General features: G+C 31.1%; 1 protein-coding gene across 2 annotated transcripts; it reads left to right on the top strand.

Moving 5' to 3' along the window:
* Nucleotides 1–223: 223 nt before the first annotated feature.
* On the top strand, nucleotides 224–15761 carry LOC131844238 (GRIP and coiled-coil domain-containing protein 2-like). 2 transcript variants are annotated; one of them, XM_059193065.1, is made up of 15 exons: nucleotides 224–427; nucleotides 522–636; nucleotides 1515–1958; nucleotides 2152–4053; nucleotides 4426–4516; nucleotides 4603–4877; nucleotides 5021–5211; nucleotides 5546–5962; nucleotides 6443–6570; nucleotides 8523–8688; nucleotides 9321–9560; nucleotides 10489–10685; nucleotides 11421–11571; nucleotides 13562–13670; nucleotides 14371–15761. In XM_059193065.1, exons 1-15 carry the CDS (start codon nucleotides 404–406, stop codon nucleotides 14427–14429), a joined length of 4509 nt encoding a protein of 1502 aa, XP_059049048.1. In that variant the 5' UTR covers nucleotides 224–403; the 3' UTR covers nucleotides 14430–15761. The 2 variants fall into 2 exon arrangements, with proteins under 2 accessions (XP_059049048.1, XP_059049047.1); XM_059193064.1 differs by having other exon boundaries at nucleotides 225–427; nucleotides 4423–4516.
* Nucleotides 15762–17569: the final 1808 nt, after the last annotated feature.

Raw genomic sequence — 17569 nt, forward strand, 5'->3', positions numbered from 1 at the left:
TTCGGTTATTTGTTATTGTTTGTTGATGGAAATTTGATATTTTGTTTAAAATATGTTTTATAATAATTTCTTTTACTTATTCATCTTTCTGAATTTTTGTGATGTTTTGTATTCTGTGGTTTGATTAGTTGTCAAAACTGTCACATCGTAGACAATAATTTTGGCCTGTGTCAATTGTGTCATCGTCGTATATATTTTATAATATTAACTTTCAGAACTATTCATTTCTTACTTTTAGAACACATTTTTTTATGAAGTTAATTCATTATAATTATTGTTTCTGTCAGTTTTTATATGATTAATGTTTGTATTCTATGGTATCATACGTGATACGGCGCTATAAATATATATATATATAGTGTTATAAAATGAAGTCATTCCTCAATTCTAATGTCTTGTTGTAATGGATAAACATTCGGAAACTACGGTACAATATCCTATCATTAATCAATATTCTTTGTATACTACTTATATTGTTTTACTACCGTAATGTTTTATTTATATACTAATCTACATTTTAGAACAAAGTTACTATGTCGAAGAAGAGTCCTTTTGAAGATTTAAATAAAGATGAGCTAATTCAAAAATGTAAAGGATTCCTTGCAATAGCTCAAAAAGCCAAGCAGGCAAAATCTGGTAAAATATATTAATTATTATTCATTTAATTTATCTATTAATATTTACAAAGAATAGACTATGTTATTCAATTATAAAATTTATGTGTATGGAAACAGGTATGTATTTCTTATGAGTTATTAAAGCAAAAACAAGGTTAATTTACAAAATGTTATTCTATAAATTAAACATTAAAATTTAAATGATAATAAAATGCATATTTTATTAAGTCGCAGTTGTCTTGTCTAAAAACTATTTCTACTCTGCATTTAATTACTATGCACCAATCAGTTTTAGGGAAAGCAACATTTATTAGTATTAAACATCAGTATATAATTATATTTTCAGAATAACAGCTGAAAGTATTTGGTGTCTTTTTCAATGCCATCAGTATCTTAGTAATATTATAAATGTAAAATCTTGTGAGTATGGACTCTTTCACGCAAAAAGTGCTGAATTGATTTTGAAACTTTACAGTAATATAGTATATAAATAAGAATAACAGGTTATAATTTAAAAAGATATTATGTACATTATATGAAATATGATAAATGTCAAATAAATGTGATGCAGACGAACTTGCACGGGTCAGCTAGCAGTTAATAAAATATAATTTGCCAATAGAAACAAACTTGTTTTTAACATTTGCATTAATATTATAAACTGGTTGTTTAGTGTGCTTGGCTCATCACTAACTGAGCATGACTACAGATATGTAATGTGTCATCAAACATTGGGAATGTTACCTGTAAGATATTAGATTTTTGTTATGGATTCTTTTTCCCTTTATTTAGTCTATATATTTTAATATTAAATGGAAACATTGTATTTTTCAAAAAATGTCTATTCTTTATAATATTTACATTAAAAAAAACAAATAATTATATTTATAATTACAGATTTACAAGAAGAAATAGAAAATTATAAAACAGAGCTTAATAAGTGTCAGTCAGAGAAAAAATCTAATTTGGAAAATTTACAAACATTACAAGAACTTGTAGATTCTCTCACTGAACAGAAGCTTAATTATATAACTGAAGTAGATTCAGCTCATTGTCAAATAAAATCACTCAACGAAAAATGTTCGAAATTTGAAGAAGAAATAAATCAGTATAAAGCAGATCTGATTGTAAGGAACAAGCATGTAGCAGATACCACACAAAAATTGTCTGATCTAGATAATGAAATTGTTTCTCTTAAAAGGCAAAATAAACGACTGTTGGATGAAAATGAGCAATTTATTAACCAGCTTACTGATTTAGAATCACAGGCTACTGAGTTTAATCATATTGGTTTACAGCAAAGAGAACAACTGAAAATATTAGAAGGAAAAGTCCAAACAGGTATATCATCTTTTATAAATAAAATTTTATAGTACCCATTTAATTATTTCAGTTATGATCTATGTAGTTTCTGTTATTATATCTATTATATTATATTATATTATTAATTATGAATATGAACATAAGGCCACAAATTTCTTTTATTTATATAAATTTCAATATAATACAAAAATTCATGTTTCATTTATTTCAGATGATTCCTATAAAAAAGAAATACAAGTACTAAATAATGAAATCTTGGAATTGAAGAATAAACTTGAATTAAAGAATGATGGCTCAGAAAATAAAAAAATGGACTATGAAAATAAATTTAAAGAACTTACACAGTTATATGAGTCTGAAAGAAATAAAAAAGAGAAAGCAAATATTAAACTGAGAAGTTATAAGGATAAAATACTAAAATGTGCAGCATGTATTAGTCAACTCAAAAATTCCCGATTTATTTTATCAAAAACAGTAAAAGAATATTCAGAGAGTATTCCGAAATGGCAAAATGATATAATGAAGGCATCAAAAATTTTAGATGAGCAAATAAATGAATTAAATAATGAAAATGCGTCACTGAAAGAGAAACTCCAGTTGGTGGAAAAAAGACTCTCAGAAGAGCTAATGTCTAAAAAACCAGATAATACTGAACTACAAAATAAAATAACTGAATTACAGCAACATTTAAATGATACTTTAAAGATTAAAAATAGTCTAGAAGAAGAATTAGAGAAATTGAAACTTGATTATAAGAAATTGAATGAATTTGAAATAACACAATATTCAAATGATAAGAAAGACTTGAAAGATCAGTTGAATGAAAGTACTCAAAAAGTTCAATGTATGATACAAACAAATAGTGAACTTCAACTCTTAGTTGAAAACCTCAAATCTGAATTATCTGCTACAAAAGAAAATCTTGATGAGTGCTCGAAAAGTAAATTAATATTAAATGAGGATTTAGTAAAAATTAAGTCAAAGTATCGGGATTTACATGACACTCAATTACCAACTCATGTAAATGAAATTGAAAGTTTAAAACATCTTTTACGTGATGTGAGAAAACGCTTTGAAGATACTTCTAAAGAAAATGTTGAACTTCATATTTTAGTGGATAATCTAAAATCTGAAAATCAAAACTTAATTTCCTCAAAACAAATTCAAATTAAAGATGATAGTACAGTAGAAAGCATGATTTTACAGCTAAAAGCTTTAGAAAGTGAAAAGGCAATATTAGTTAAAGAAAAACTTTGTGCTAGGGACAATGTCTTAGAATTAGAAAATAAAAATAAAGCCCTGACTAGTCAGTTAGATTCAATGAATTCAGATATTTTGAAAATGAAATCTGAAGTTGAGACATTGTCACAGGAGAAACTTATGATTGCAAATAACAGTAAAATTGAAAAAGAGAGTGAAGTTAATAACTTAAAATGTAAAATGAATTTATTGCAAGAGCAATATGATATACTTAAAAAAGAACATGAAGAGTTACAAGATTTGAATGGGCTTTTAAAAGAAGAAGTGGAAACTCTGAAGCTGTCCTTAGAACAACCTAAAGAAGATGGTGATAACTTAACAGATTTGAATGTTTCTTTACAAGCGGATATTGTAAAATTAGAAACAAAGTTAGCTGCTTATAAACAGGAAAATACGTCACTTTTATCAGAACTTAAGGAATCAAGAGTAAAAGTCAAAGACTTTGATAATTTACTTACTGAATATGTTGATGCTAAATCTAAATTGTCAGGTTATAAAACTGAAAATACAGAATTATTAAATGAAATGAAAGAAATTAATCAAGTGCTGAAAGAACGTGGAGAGACTATATCAAAACTTCAAAAAGCTATTGCTGAGATGGAAAGACTAATAGAAACATTAGAAAAAGATAGAGATAATGTGAAACAAGAAAAGGATGATTTGAGCACAAGTATTGGAAATCTGCAGGAAGCCTTAAAGAATGCTGAGTTAAATACTGACACAAATATAGCAATGATAGAGCAAGTCTGTAATGAGAGAGATAATGCTAAGAAGTTATTATTGGAAAAAGAAGCACTTATAACGTCATTAAAAGAAGATATAGATAAATTTAAACAACAGCAGTCATCTTCTGGTATGTTAAGGATGTATATGGTATATAATAGTAATATCCCTGGTCACAGTGTCATCTAGTCTTAAGCTAAACAGAGCTTGTGTTATGGGTATGAGACAACCAGTAGAATTCCTTAGATACTTTTTTTTAAATACATACATGAAACAAATAGAAAACACATAGATCAATTCAAACGATCATACTAATGAAGGCTGCTGTTTGTACTATGCAAGAAATCAAATCCGCGACTATCAGAAGTAAAGTAATATGTTAAACTGCTAGACCACCGAACCCGTGAAATATATTATTTTTGAGTATTAGATTTGTTCCATTTTTTACTTGCATGATTTATTTAAAAAATATTAACATGTATATTTTTTTTATTTGTAGCAGATTTGCCCCACGATGATATGTCTACATCCACAATATCGAGAGCTGAGGACCATTCACGAATGAAAGATTTAGATGAAACATTTGAAGACAAGTATAAAATATTACTTATGGTTAACATATACATTAGGTTAACAATAACAAACTGTTTGTTATTTTTACTGTTTGTAATATTTACAGATACACAAAATTAAGGATATTTGCATTAAAACTTAAAAAGAAATTGAATGAAACAACAGCACAGTTACAACAGACTGAACAGGATAAAGTAAGAATAGAAAAATTGCTTCATGAGACTAATTCCAAAGATACTAAATCTATATCTGCAATGGGCATTGATGTAGTTGACAATAGCTGTAAAAAAGTAGAAGATGACATATTAAACCTTCAATGTAAAGTGAAGACTTTAACAGTTGAATCACAAGAAACGAATGCTGAATTGGAGAAATTGAAAGGTATTTTTTAAAATAAGGTTAGGGTGACATGTATATTCCTGGTCTGAATGTTTTAATTGAATTAGTCAGTTATTACTCACGAAACTATATATTATGATGATACATTTAAATCTAGAATTGTAAGCCTAGCTTTTGTTTTCCAGTTGAATTAGATAATAAGTGTAAGCTATTGTTAGTTGAGATTGAGTCTCATAAAGTCACTAAGGATAACTTGGAGAAGGCTCGACGCGATGCAAAAAAGAAGAATGTATTAAGTCTTGAGATGGAGGACTATGAGAGATCTATGAAAGAACTTACAGCTAAAATGGATGAAAAGAAAAAAAAAATGGTTCAGGTTAGTCCTCGTCATAGTAAACTACTATGTACTTTGAATGATAATTTTAACTATGAATATAAATCTAGGTATACTGAGTTAAATGCGTAAAATATAACCCAACATACAATACAATTGAAATTACAGATGATTAATAAAACAGGGTATTATTTATGACAATTCTTATTTGAAAGCAAATAATTAGGATAATGACAAATTGATGTTGTGGTGAAATTGTATCGTAATCCTTTAATGTCTTTAAGTTAGGGAATTAATCCACAACTACCTACTAAAAACCACAACATTATACAATTAGTATACATAAATCACAAAGTGATAAATATTACAATTTTAGATGGAGTCCACAATAGACACACAGGAAGGAACTATCACCTCAATGAAGACTCAAATAAAGTTATTGGAAGAACAGATAAAAACAGAAGAAACACAAAATAGACTTATAAGAGAGGAGCTACAACATGCGATTGATGAAGGGAGAGAAAAAGATAATATAATTCAAGTGAAAAATGGCATAATTTCAAAACTAGAACTAGATCTTGAAGATGAAAAAAGAAAGAATGAAGAATCCGATTTAGAAATGACATCATTGATCAGTGAAAAGGAAAAGATTATTATGAATTTGAGTGAAGATAAAGCGGACTTGAATAACAAAGTCAAGATGCTAGAGTTCAAGTGTGGAGAAATACAGGAAAAATATAAAATTACAAATATTGAATTGGCAGATTTGAAAACAGAGTACACTAGTTACAAGGTAATTATGTATATATATTATAGTATGTGTATTTTTCACATACTGACATTTCCATTAAATTTTTTCGAAATTATCAATATCTATATATTTTATTTTATATTTGTACATTATTGTTTTTAAATAAATTTAATATTTTTTCCTTGTTATGTTCTTCAAGGAGGAGATCCTTCGACCTGAAGCCGGTATTTTGCCCAGTTTGTTTCTATTGTTACGCCACTAACTGTATAGTAATAGAAAATTTTATTATCGAATTGTACCAAAATAACCCAACTAACCGTTATAATACTGTAGTACTTATAGAAAGATCTAAGATGATATGGTAACTGAATTTTTTTTTATATTTACATAGGGGTAAACACAAAAAATAACTTATTAGTACATTTTCCCTGATAGTTCTTGTTAGGTGATAAATATCCAAATAGAGCAACAGGTAGCAAACTACTATTGTCATTATTAATATATTACTTTGATGTTGTATAGGTGAGAGCCAAGTCTGTGCTGCGCCAAAATCAAACTGTAGACCACAGTCAAGAGGAACAGTTAAAAGAGGAGACTGCAGCTCTAAAGACTCAGCTAGAAACCGTAACTGCCAAATTGACAACTGCCTTGTAAGCAATTAATTATCATATCCTTATTTTATAAAACTCGCGACACTGTGTTGTCCGCGCTTAATGGAAATGCCAATCCAATGGTTCGTCGAAACCTAATAATGTGACTTAGGCTGATTTAGTTTTTCAACGAATAGTCTATTTTGTACATAAATATGACTATAGACTTGAACGTCGCGTTGCCACGTACCCTCTGCCACGTCTCATTAAAATATAATATACCTACCCATCGAAATATGGGCACATCAACTGTTGAGTTCACCATAACGTTTAAAATTGATAACCGGTACGGTATATTGTTATAAAAATACTTAAATATATACATATACATACTAATAATATATCATAGGTACACTATAGTCGTATTTTTAATTAGACGAAGCTAACTGACACTAGCTAATGTCACGTTGTAAAATAATGTTGCCATATTTAAAGTAATAGTGATGCGTTCAGTTCTCGTTCAGATGAATGAACAATGAGTGTGAATAGTTAATCATTTCAAACTACAAAATAATATTATTTCTATTTTACAATAAAATTGTATGAAAGTGCTCTGATGTAAGTTACTAGTGTTATGTAACTACAATCAGTTATTTGACGGCTTATTACAAAGCGCGCTGTTGGCACTAGTAGCCACTAGTGCCAACACCGATCAACGTCGCGAGCTTCGGTCGCCATTTTGTTCGTAATTCGGTTTCTAACCTCTGGTCTGAGAGCACGAATGTTTTTTTTTTACGCTCACACTGTTTTGTTATTGTTTTTGATAAGTTTTTCCTTCTGTTGTGTTTGTGGTAATAGTTGGGTATATTGTATATTTGCTATATTGTTTCGTACCAATGTATCCTCCTCATGGATGGATGGAAATGTCCTGATCCTCAACCAAGCATGTCAAGCCAAAGCTTGTCTCCAAGAAAGAAGATTTTTACGGATTGCTTTAAAGCAATCCGTAGTGGTAACGCTTAAGCGTTACCGAAAAACTTATGATACAAACACGTATTTGAGGAGAAAGCTGCTGCTGAAGCTCCCGAAATAAAAGAATGCATTTCGAAAACAGCTGACATTTTGGGAATTGGTGTGACCTGTCTACAATGTATTAAAAGAATACAAAGAAAATGAACAATTTAAGTCTCTGGAGAAACGTGGACCGAAACACTGTTTCAAAGATAAATTATTATCAATTTTTCCGACAGATTTATAATTAATGTCACTGAAAGCAACAATGATTTTTTTATCTGACGATGAATAAAAACAAATTTTGTAATAAGCCAAGTTTTCTATTTTTATTACCTAACTATATTATGTTATATATTGTTATATTTTATACATCTGTAGTTTTAACTACGTGATGTATTGTAAATTGGGCAGTCTTAAAAGTTTCCTCGCAATTTTTTTCTTCATGTTTCAAATACTCTGTATTCAGTATAGGTATGTATAAAGCACGGCTAAAATTCGAACCCCGTACCCGATATCGGCAGTTCGTAACACTAACTATTCACTAGACTAAACAATCGAGGCAATTCCATGAATTCAGGAGTTTTTTCAATTATTCACTTTGTCACAACACTATTTTTATTTCATCAAATACTGACAACACAGTAAACGTCAGTTGACTTCGTCTAATTAAAAATACGACTATTAATATAATATGTAATATCTCAGGACAATTCACACAGCGTCAAGTTTAGCAGAGTTTGTGTCATAATACAAGCTATTGGACAACTAATATGAGTACATAGATACAGTTTGTTTTATTCAGAAAATATCCAGACCGATACAAACATATATGAATAAAAATGTTTGTATCGTGCGAGAAATCGAATCGACCATCGGATGCTAGGCGGTGTGCTAAACCGCTAGACCACTGAGGCTGTCGTAACGTATTATAATATAACTTTGGCAAGATACACTTTGACGACGGTAGGAAGTGTAACACGTGGGTACGTTGTCGGCAGAGAGCAATGCGCGACGGAGCGCGCGGCGGCAGAAGCGTCTTCTCGGCGCGCGTCGGAGGCGGCGGCGGAGGCCGCGCGTACGAATCAGCGTTCCGCGCGCCTGCACGCGGACCTTACGCGTCTCGGACACCAGCTCGACGCCGAACGCGACCACCACAAGCTGCAGGTACTCTAGCACTAGCCGTTACTTTACACGGCCATAGTTGCCAACCTTGAAATATTTTCATCGACAAATGTAATATAGATAGGACATTTTTCGAGGAACAATTGAATATAATAAGGAGGGTTGGTACTCGGGCCTCGTACATAATTTGCCTTTACGCGAAGTCAGGAGCGCGCGCGAAATCATCTGTGAATGCATTTTACTATTTTTTGTGCCAAAAGATTGGTTACAAAAAAATAAAAAAAGTAAAATGCTATTTAAAAAATAATAAAATACGTGCGTATTTCATTCATTTCATTCACACGTCATTTCAGTTCCTTTTAAAATTTTATTAAAATTGTATTATTATTGTAATCGTATTTATGTCTAGCATATTTTTTATTAAATAAATACTCAATTTTTGTATATAAATGATTACTTCATAATTACATAAATAAATTGATATATATCGATATACATACAAAGATCGGTATGTTATTATTATACTAAACTAAACTTGTTTTATTGCTCGCCTTTAAGTAATGCGACAAATCAGCTGTAACTTCATCATTATCTGATTCTTTCTTATCCCGTTTATTTGGGGTCAACATTCATCCTTCAACTTAGTTGTGACATATAATGAAGTTGTTTTTCAGACGTCTACACTCACCCAATGCTACAAAACTCAAATTAACGAACTGGAAGCTAAATTTGAAAGAGATACGGAAGCGCTGAGAAAACAATTGCTCATCGCCGAAGAGAGCACTAAGACTAGCCAAGTGGGTACATCTAAAGAGAATCAAGATCAATACTTACTGCCAGTTATACCAAAAGAAGAGACCAGTGACGGGGAAATGGATATTAATGTCTCCATGATACCAAGGGAAGAAGGCGAGGTTTGTATTTGTACTTTTTAAAATTCTAAATTTTAAAGTAACCTATAACGTGTGGACCTATTGCGTGCAATATACTATATATATGCAACACTATAAAGAAAACATATATAGTAATATAACAAACATACATGCAGTAGTTTCAATTTAGGCTTATTGCACTATATATCTACCAAATTTCTTTCATTACTATTCAGATATTTTTGCTTGACTTAAACTTAAGTAATATTATAACATATTTATAGAGACTCAGATTAGTATATTAAAGTTAGAGGTATAAGTAAATATAACATATACAGTTTTCGTTTTGTATAACTTAAAAATAACTTTTGTTTTTATAACGGAAATTGTTGTACACGGTAATTAATGTATATACCAAGGTAATATTCATTGATGTATGTACTGCTTGTATATTTTTTTTAAAGAAAATTGAAATGAAAAACAATAGTTTCTTTATAATGTATAACGTAGTTTCAAATTAAAACATTTGAGTTAGGATTTCAAACCGTAATTATAATCAATATTCTATTTTAATACATGAAAATATTTTCGTAATTAAAGAATTTTTAGGAAACTTGTTTAAAAAGCCCCTGATTTATATAAATAGCACTGTTACAAACCCTCTACAGATGGTATAATGATTGCAATTCGAAGATGTAATATAAAAATAGCAATTATACCCCTGAATGTTACAACGCATTACGATATAATATCCAGGAATATACTCGTATTATTATGACCAAAGTCTTTCGTCCATAATATCACTATACATGCCCCTCACATGTCTTAAAAAAAATCAAAACAATTTATCTTAAACTAAAATAACAAGTGTGTCTATCTCCCTAGCTGTCTCCCAACTATGTAACAGAATATCACCCATAAAAATAAATTTGTTACATGCCACAATTTCAATTGTTGGTTATCCCCTTAGGGTTCAGAGTCAGCGCCGTCCCCTCCGCCGTCGAAGGCGTACCTTGGCGCCGGCAGTGGACGGTCACCGGTGCCGCTGGAGAGGTTGTTAGAGGAAGGCGTACCAGACGATGAAGCCCTCGACTCTGCCTCGCTGGCACTCACGTCTGATCAAGAAATTGTCGACTTGAGACGTCGGCTCCAAGCTCAACAGCAAAGGTTTAAATTCAACTAAAGTTCGATGTACTTTTATAAAGGTAGAAATAATACGTAATAACGTAGTAGTTTGATAATGATGAAAAATTCATATGTATATATATATTTCATTTTATAAACAAGCTATTTATTGACAAAAATAAGCACTAGAGGAATCAATAGAACTTTGTGTAGATATTATTTTAACATTAGTATATCGTTTTATTACAAAGTAAAGTTTGTGGTGAATTTACCAGAAATTAATTTATACTAATAAATGTAATGGGAAAGTGCATCTGTCTGTTTGTTACCTATTCAGTTCTTACGAACGGAATGCTAATGAAATTTGATGTGGGAGTAGATGGTATCACGATAGCATGATACCATTATCACGAGAACGCAAGCAGAAAAAAACGATGGGTATTTTTTTATTGATGATAATGGAATGGTACACCCGCCTGCGCTAACTGTTTACGCTGGCGGGGCACCAGTAGGGGCTGAAACGATGAATACAAATTCACCAAGAATTTCTCACGATTATTTCCAGGAGGGCCCGCGTGGAGGTCAACTTGACATGGTACATTGCTTGCAATAAGATCATCTGTCCGCATATGGTACATTGCTTGCAATAAGATCATCTGACCGCATTACTATAAACCCCCTTTTCACCCAACGGATGGGTATTACATGGCTATATACATAAGTGTGAAACCTTTAAAAGTCTTAAGTTTTTAATTAGGCCTGTTTGTTATTTGGCAGGGTAAAGCACGTGACCATGTTGCTGTCGGAATCGGAGCGTGAATGCGCCCGGCTGTCGCAGCTGAGTGATCTGCTTAAGAGCGAACTGCGGCGCGTGCGTTCGTCACCGCACCAACACAACACTGAATATATGAAGAACGTCACCCTCAAGGTAAGTGAAAGGACATTACATAGACATAAGCTTTTTTAGGACTACTCTAATGCTGTCGCCTGTACTCTAAAGCTGGCCTTTACAGCTTCACCGGATAGGGAGGGAGTGCAGATGACACTACAAACCCGCGGAAGGACTTATGGAGCGGTTGAAGGCTAACTCCCGCTTGACGGATACGACTTAAATCTGAGGGCACCGGTAGGTGTTCGTACCTCGACTCTGGCCGTCGTAATTTCAATCCCTGTTTGTATTGGATAGGGGATTAATCGAAGGGTATAAGTGAAGGCGTCGACAAAGTGTGTCGATATTGTATAACAAGGGTCGGAAAACTAACAAATTTCGTAATTTTAAACCGTGACTTAAATTTTCAAAAATAAATATGTAATATGACCGAAGGTATAAGGATGAAATCAGTTTACATAGTCCATAATGTGAGTTCATCAGTTTACATAGTGCCGCATTAAACAGAAATTAAAGAATTTATTGTGAAGCACAGTGACAGTGTCCAAGCAGTCAGTTTTAACTCTTTGAAGATAATACATAATTGGAAACTTTTAAAAGACATTGTTTTCTGTTAGAATAGTCTTTTGATAGTGTAGATGAATTTATTAGCAGCAAAAAATGTATAATTACAAACACAATGTAAATTATTACTGAATAAATAAATAAACGAATTTTCATAGCACAATGATCTATATACAATGAGATATGAACCATTAGTTCACATTAATGGATAATAAATTAGGTATGGCTGCATCTGCTTGGTTATCATCGTTGACATAGTAAGTTTTGTTAATGTTGTTAACGTTTGTAAGAACATTCATAAGTATCTATTCGTCACATAAAATATGCTACTCTAGTTCTAGATAACCAAAAATGGAATAATAGAAGTGAGTCCTGCAATAGTAATGTAAACTATGTTAAGGTCACATATTATTAATGTATAATTTGTGTGTTTTATTATATCAATTTTTTTTATCAAATGAGTTATCGATACCACGAACTGCTAATATTGTGATTATTACTTTTATCATAAGAATTTGCATTATACTCGGTAGTAAACAATAAGGAAACAAGTTTAAAAGAAACAAAAACAAAGGTGTTAGTCGACGGCACAAGATAATTATGTAAAAATATATTACATAAATAAAAAACTGTAATGTTTTGAGTTTAGGTGTAAGTAAAACCACATGTTTGACTCTAAACTAACGATTGGTATGTATACTTAAATGTATATTTCAAACAACTGTTTTGAGTATACAATTATCAATTCGAAGGATTCTTTTGTGTCGTATATTACGTTATACTTTCAATGAAATTGAATGATTTTTGTATTTAATACCATTGCATTAAGACGATAGTTGGTCAATATTGGTAGTGATTATTATTGGAACATTGTATAGGTACTTTTTTTTTAATGTATATGTATACAAAATAAAAATTGTATATCAGTTAATATCTTATAGTTTAATCATAATAGAATTTATATTTTTTTTATGTATAAAATATGTAATTTAACGTCCGATCCATGTTATCGTTGCAAATACGATATGTCGGTAATTTGACCTTCGATCGAACTTAGATCATTGACTTTTAATGAAGGACTGACTAACGTTATAGTCTCAATTGTTGATAATAAGTATTAGATTCGTCAATAAATAATAAGCAATATTTTTAACATGTACCTATTAAAAGACGCAGGGAGTGTTGTTTGTAATGTCCCATTAGGGCACGTCCCATTAACAACCCTCGTGGAACTGGTCTCCCCGTGAGACCATCAGGCGCGTTAACGTACCCGCCGCGATGACCACAAATGTCCTATTCCATACACTTTAAAAATTATTTTACTGTCGCCTGATGTTAGAAAGTGTTTTATTACCTGTTTAAGCCAAAACGTATTTTGTAAAAGATAATTATTGTCATACTCCGATCTGTACTTCTGTGAGGTGACTATTGATAAGTTACGAAATTATATTTTGTTTATATATAGTTCCTGACGTTGGCGCCTGGTGACGAACGCAGCCGCCTAGTGCCCGTTCTGCAGAAAATTCTAACGCTCACACCTGATGAGACTCAGAAGATACAATCTATTGCTAAAGGTAAATTGAGACTCGGGAATTGTATTGTTTATACATTTTTAAACTCTCGGATTATGTATGGTAAGGGTATCCTAATAAGTGACATCTAACTAACCCTTACCAACAGATGGGCCTTCAGCTAGTCTGCCATTCCAATTAGATAAAAAAGTTTGCACATTTTTTTATATTAATATGCGTTTTAATTTATATTTATTATTTATTAATTTATTAATAATTTCTATTATTGAATATGCATATTGTATAGATGTCGCTATGTTAGTTCTAGAATTTGCTGATATAACAGTATTACTTCAACTGAAATACTTGCCTTGTGTGTTTCTAATACCTGTTCAGTGTCTATTATATAATTCAGTTTGTTCGTTTATAGTTTCTTCAAGTTTTCAAGAGATCAAAACATAAAGGAAAATATTTTTTTTATTATAAGAATCCGTTAAAGTCACCATTTTAGCTTTGTTATAGTCGTGTTTGAATGAAATTATTTATTTCAATGTATCGCTTGTAGTGTTTTGAATTTTGAAGTCTGTGGTGTTCTTAATTGCTTGGTTGTCTATCCAGTTATTTAAAAATAAAATAAATGAGAATACCAAAATGAAATCAAATGTGCCAAATGAAATGAAATCATGTCATGAAGCGAATTAGAAAAGGAAAACGTGTAATTAATATAAAATCTCAGGACTGCTGTAACAACTTTTTTTTTCAGGTCAAGATCCAAATTCAAAAGGTTGGGGAAGCTACCTCCCATGGCCAGGAGGGAAATAAAGTATAAGCCGTAAGTATTGCGTATTGTCAAATACAAATCATCGACTGTGATCCATGTTGACATAATTATGTTACACTGTTAGAGCATTTCTGTTATATATTGAATTTATATTCTGTAATCATAAATTTTAATATAAAAATGTTAATGAGAAATACAAATGTATTTTAATAGTAATTAATAGGTAGTTTTCAACAAAATTTTGTTGAAAACTCGGCAGATGATTTTGTACATGAAATGGTAACTGCACAAGTCACTTGGTTACAAAATTCAAATTATGTGCCGATATCTGTAGGTCTTGTATTATTATTTGTTATAAGAATATTTTTTCCATTTGTATAAATTTTATGCACACGTCTGTCTAGTTAACACTATAGTTTTAAAGCTGCACTTTTATGTACCAGGATTTTTAATATAGTTCTTTTAAAAAGTTAATTAATTAAGATTTTAATATTTTATTTAATGTAGCTGTTTGGGAATATGGTAGATTTGTTGTAATTGTTGTACTGATAGATACACGAATAGAACAATATGTAGAAAACAAATTTATAGTAGAAAATGCTGTGAGGGTCTTATTTAGGATTACATCCTATAAGTGTAGTGATTCAACATTTAACAGTATAACTGCAAAAAAATAATATGACCTATTACTGTATTTTTTAATAAATGTATATAGTGAATAGCGTAGTATATATTATCAAGAAAATATATTTTGTTACTCATTTCAATTGATTTATATCAACGGAAATTATATCAGTATCTAGATAGCGACTTTGGTTCCTTGAATAATATCAATCCCATATACAATTTTAATGTTATCTGGTTCTATACTGTATACCTACCAGTGAAAGTGACAAGTCAAAACAGCACTTGTACCATAATCCATAATTAATTCACTATTTTCGATTGTGAAACTGAGCGCATAAATTAATTAATAGGGCAACTAGAACAACTTCGGCAGTATACATTTCTTTTCAGCTACAAGGTTTATTATAATCATAGAGTAATTAAGAAAATAAATCATATCCTTTTGGCTTATATAAAATAATTATGTCGTACATTTCACAATGAAAATATTAGGGATTCTAGTATAATCGTTTCTCTGTGAACTATAGCATTTTGTCCAAGACAAGTATAAAACTGATTGGTGTATTAAAGATGTCGCAAGATTTATATTACGTACTTTAAGTAAATAATAGGTAGCCGTTTAAATGACTAAGTAAAAAATATGCATACTATTATAATTATGTTTAGTTAATTTGCAACAGATTATTAAATTATTAATAAACTACATGATTAATGTAAATGAGGTGATATAAATATAATAAATAATTACGGTGCAATAACGTGTTTTATTTTAATGTGGGTTCTATTAATAAGTAAGCAATTATTGTCCCTTTCAAAATATTTAAATAGACGTTCTGGATATTACGAATGCTTTGAACGGCATTGCCAAGCTTTTGGCACATGTTATTTTATCCAAAGGTTCGTGAAACTTCTTAAATTTATAGTCCAGGTATAACATCTATTTGTTTTTTTAGTAATATAGAATATTTCCAAAAAGTTACTGAACTGATTATGTTGAATTGGCAGAGTTGACTAAAAGTGGAAAAGTAAATTTTTACCTACCTATACATAACACCATACAATACAAATAACATCAGTTTGTTTTGTATCACCTATCGGCTCCCATTTTCGCAAGTATAAAGTTGAACTTTCTATTTTGGTCAAGGTCGGACTACTTCTTTTCTGTTACGTTTTTGAACTATTCAAACACAGTTGGCCGCAGCTAGCCTTTTTTATAGATTCATGGAACAATAGAGCGAGTGCAGATGGCACTTCAAACCCGCGGAAGGAATAATTATGAAGCGGCTGAAGGGAGACACTCTACCAACACTGTTTCGTAAATACAGTTTTTAAAACTATCTGAGAGGTTGCATTATTATTTTACCGCGCCTCCAGCGGCATTCGTCCGCCCTGTATGTGTTGTAATGTAGACTTAATCTCTGTTAAGATCACTTCTTCGCCCTACTCATTCTAGGATGCGAGAGGGTGCACACACATACTACCTGGTTCCTTCTAGGATGCTGCCTCCCTCAAGTCTAGTACCCCGGCCCTAGTGATGGATATAAAGGAGGCGAAGTTAGACACGCCTCTACCTGTAGGTCGGACTCCTCAGTAGCGAATTTGAGGAGCGGAACAATCGTACTCCCGTTTTATTTCGGAATATAAATTCCTCACAGAACCTTAACGCCAGTATTGGACTTGTACTACCTTAATAATATAAAGAGAGAACTTTTTTGTTGTATTTAAAAAAAAAGATTATTATGACTGAAAGAACTTTCGGAGATTAGAATAGAAAATCATTGTCAGCAAATAGCAACGCCGTGGGATATAGCTAATTTCTGCCTATATAAAACGCAACCGAGCCAATACAAGACCTATTCATGAAAAATTCTATATGCTAAACCGTTTAATCATCAAGGTCTAGGCGAGGTTTTATAATATTTTTCCTTTTATCCCTCCCATCGTCATCAACCCATGCGTTATTACATATACAGAAATTGTTAATGCCATCAGGTTCGAATAACCTTAAATAGAACCCAATATTTCAACTATAATGGAAAAAGGTACTTGTGTAAAATGTAAAAAACTCGGGTAAACAATAAAACATATTTTTATTACCTTCACCGAAAGAGGCTCAAAATTACAAAATACTCGAAATAACATGAAAAATAAAAGTAATCAAATAACGAAATTATTTATTTAATATATTACATAGTTGTACAATATATAACAGTTATACCTACGCTGGGCCTCCCACTAGGCGAAACCGAATCGTGGAAACATGTTTATTATATGGTAACAATACAGCATTATGGTAAAAATTACCTCATACTGAGGTAAATTACTAGTACCTTTATACTTATATAATATCTTTATACTTATTTATTCAGAACTTTAGGGATGAAGTCCTGCTCGCACGTTTTTATTTTTTAATCCTTTAACATACAACCATACCTTTATTATACCTATATATAGTTACCTATCGATAACATAGACAAGAGACTGATGACTGATACTACTGCAATTTATACGAGCAAAATATATATGACAATCTAAAGAAATACAACACAAAACT

This window comes from Achroia grisella, unplaced genomic scaffold (assembly GCF_030625045.1).
Source record: "Achroia grisella isolate CSIRO2021 unplaced genomic scaffold, CSIRO_AGI_Agris_v1 utg402, whole genome shotgun sequence".
Lineage (NCBI taxonomy): Eukaryota > Metazoa > Arthropoda > Insecta > Lepidoptera > Pyralidae > Achroia > Achroia grisella.

What these genes read in the sequence shown, in the direction of transcription:
- LOC131844238 (XM_059193064.1), top strand. Translation starts at nt 404, where the DNA reads ATGGATAAACATTCGGAAACTACG. An exon ending in AGAAGGAAAAGTCCAAACAG is followed by an intron (nt 1,959 to 2,151) that starts GTATATCATCTT and finishes CATTTATTTCAG; the next exon opens with ATGATTCCTATAAAAAAGAA. An exon ending in GCCAAATTGACAACTGCCTT is followed by an intron (nt 6,571 to 8,522) that starts GTAAGCAATTAA and finishes CGTTGTCGGCAG; the next exon opens with AGAGCAATGCGCGACGGAGC.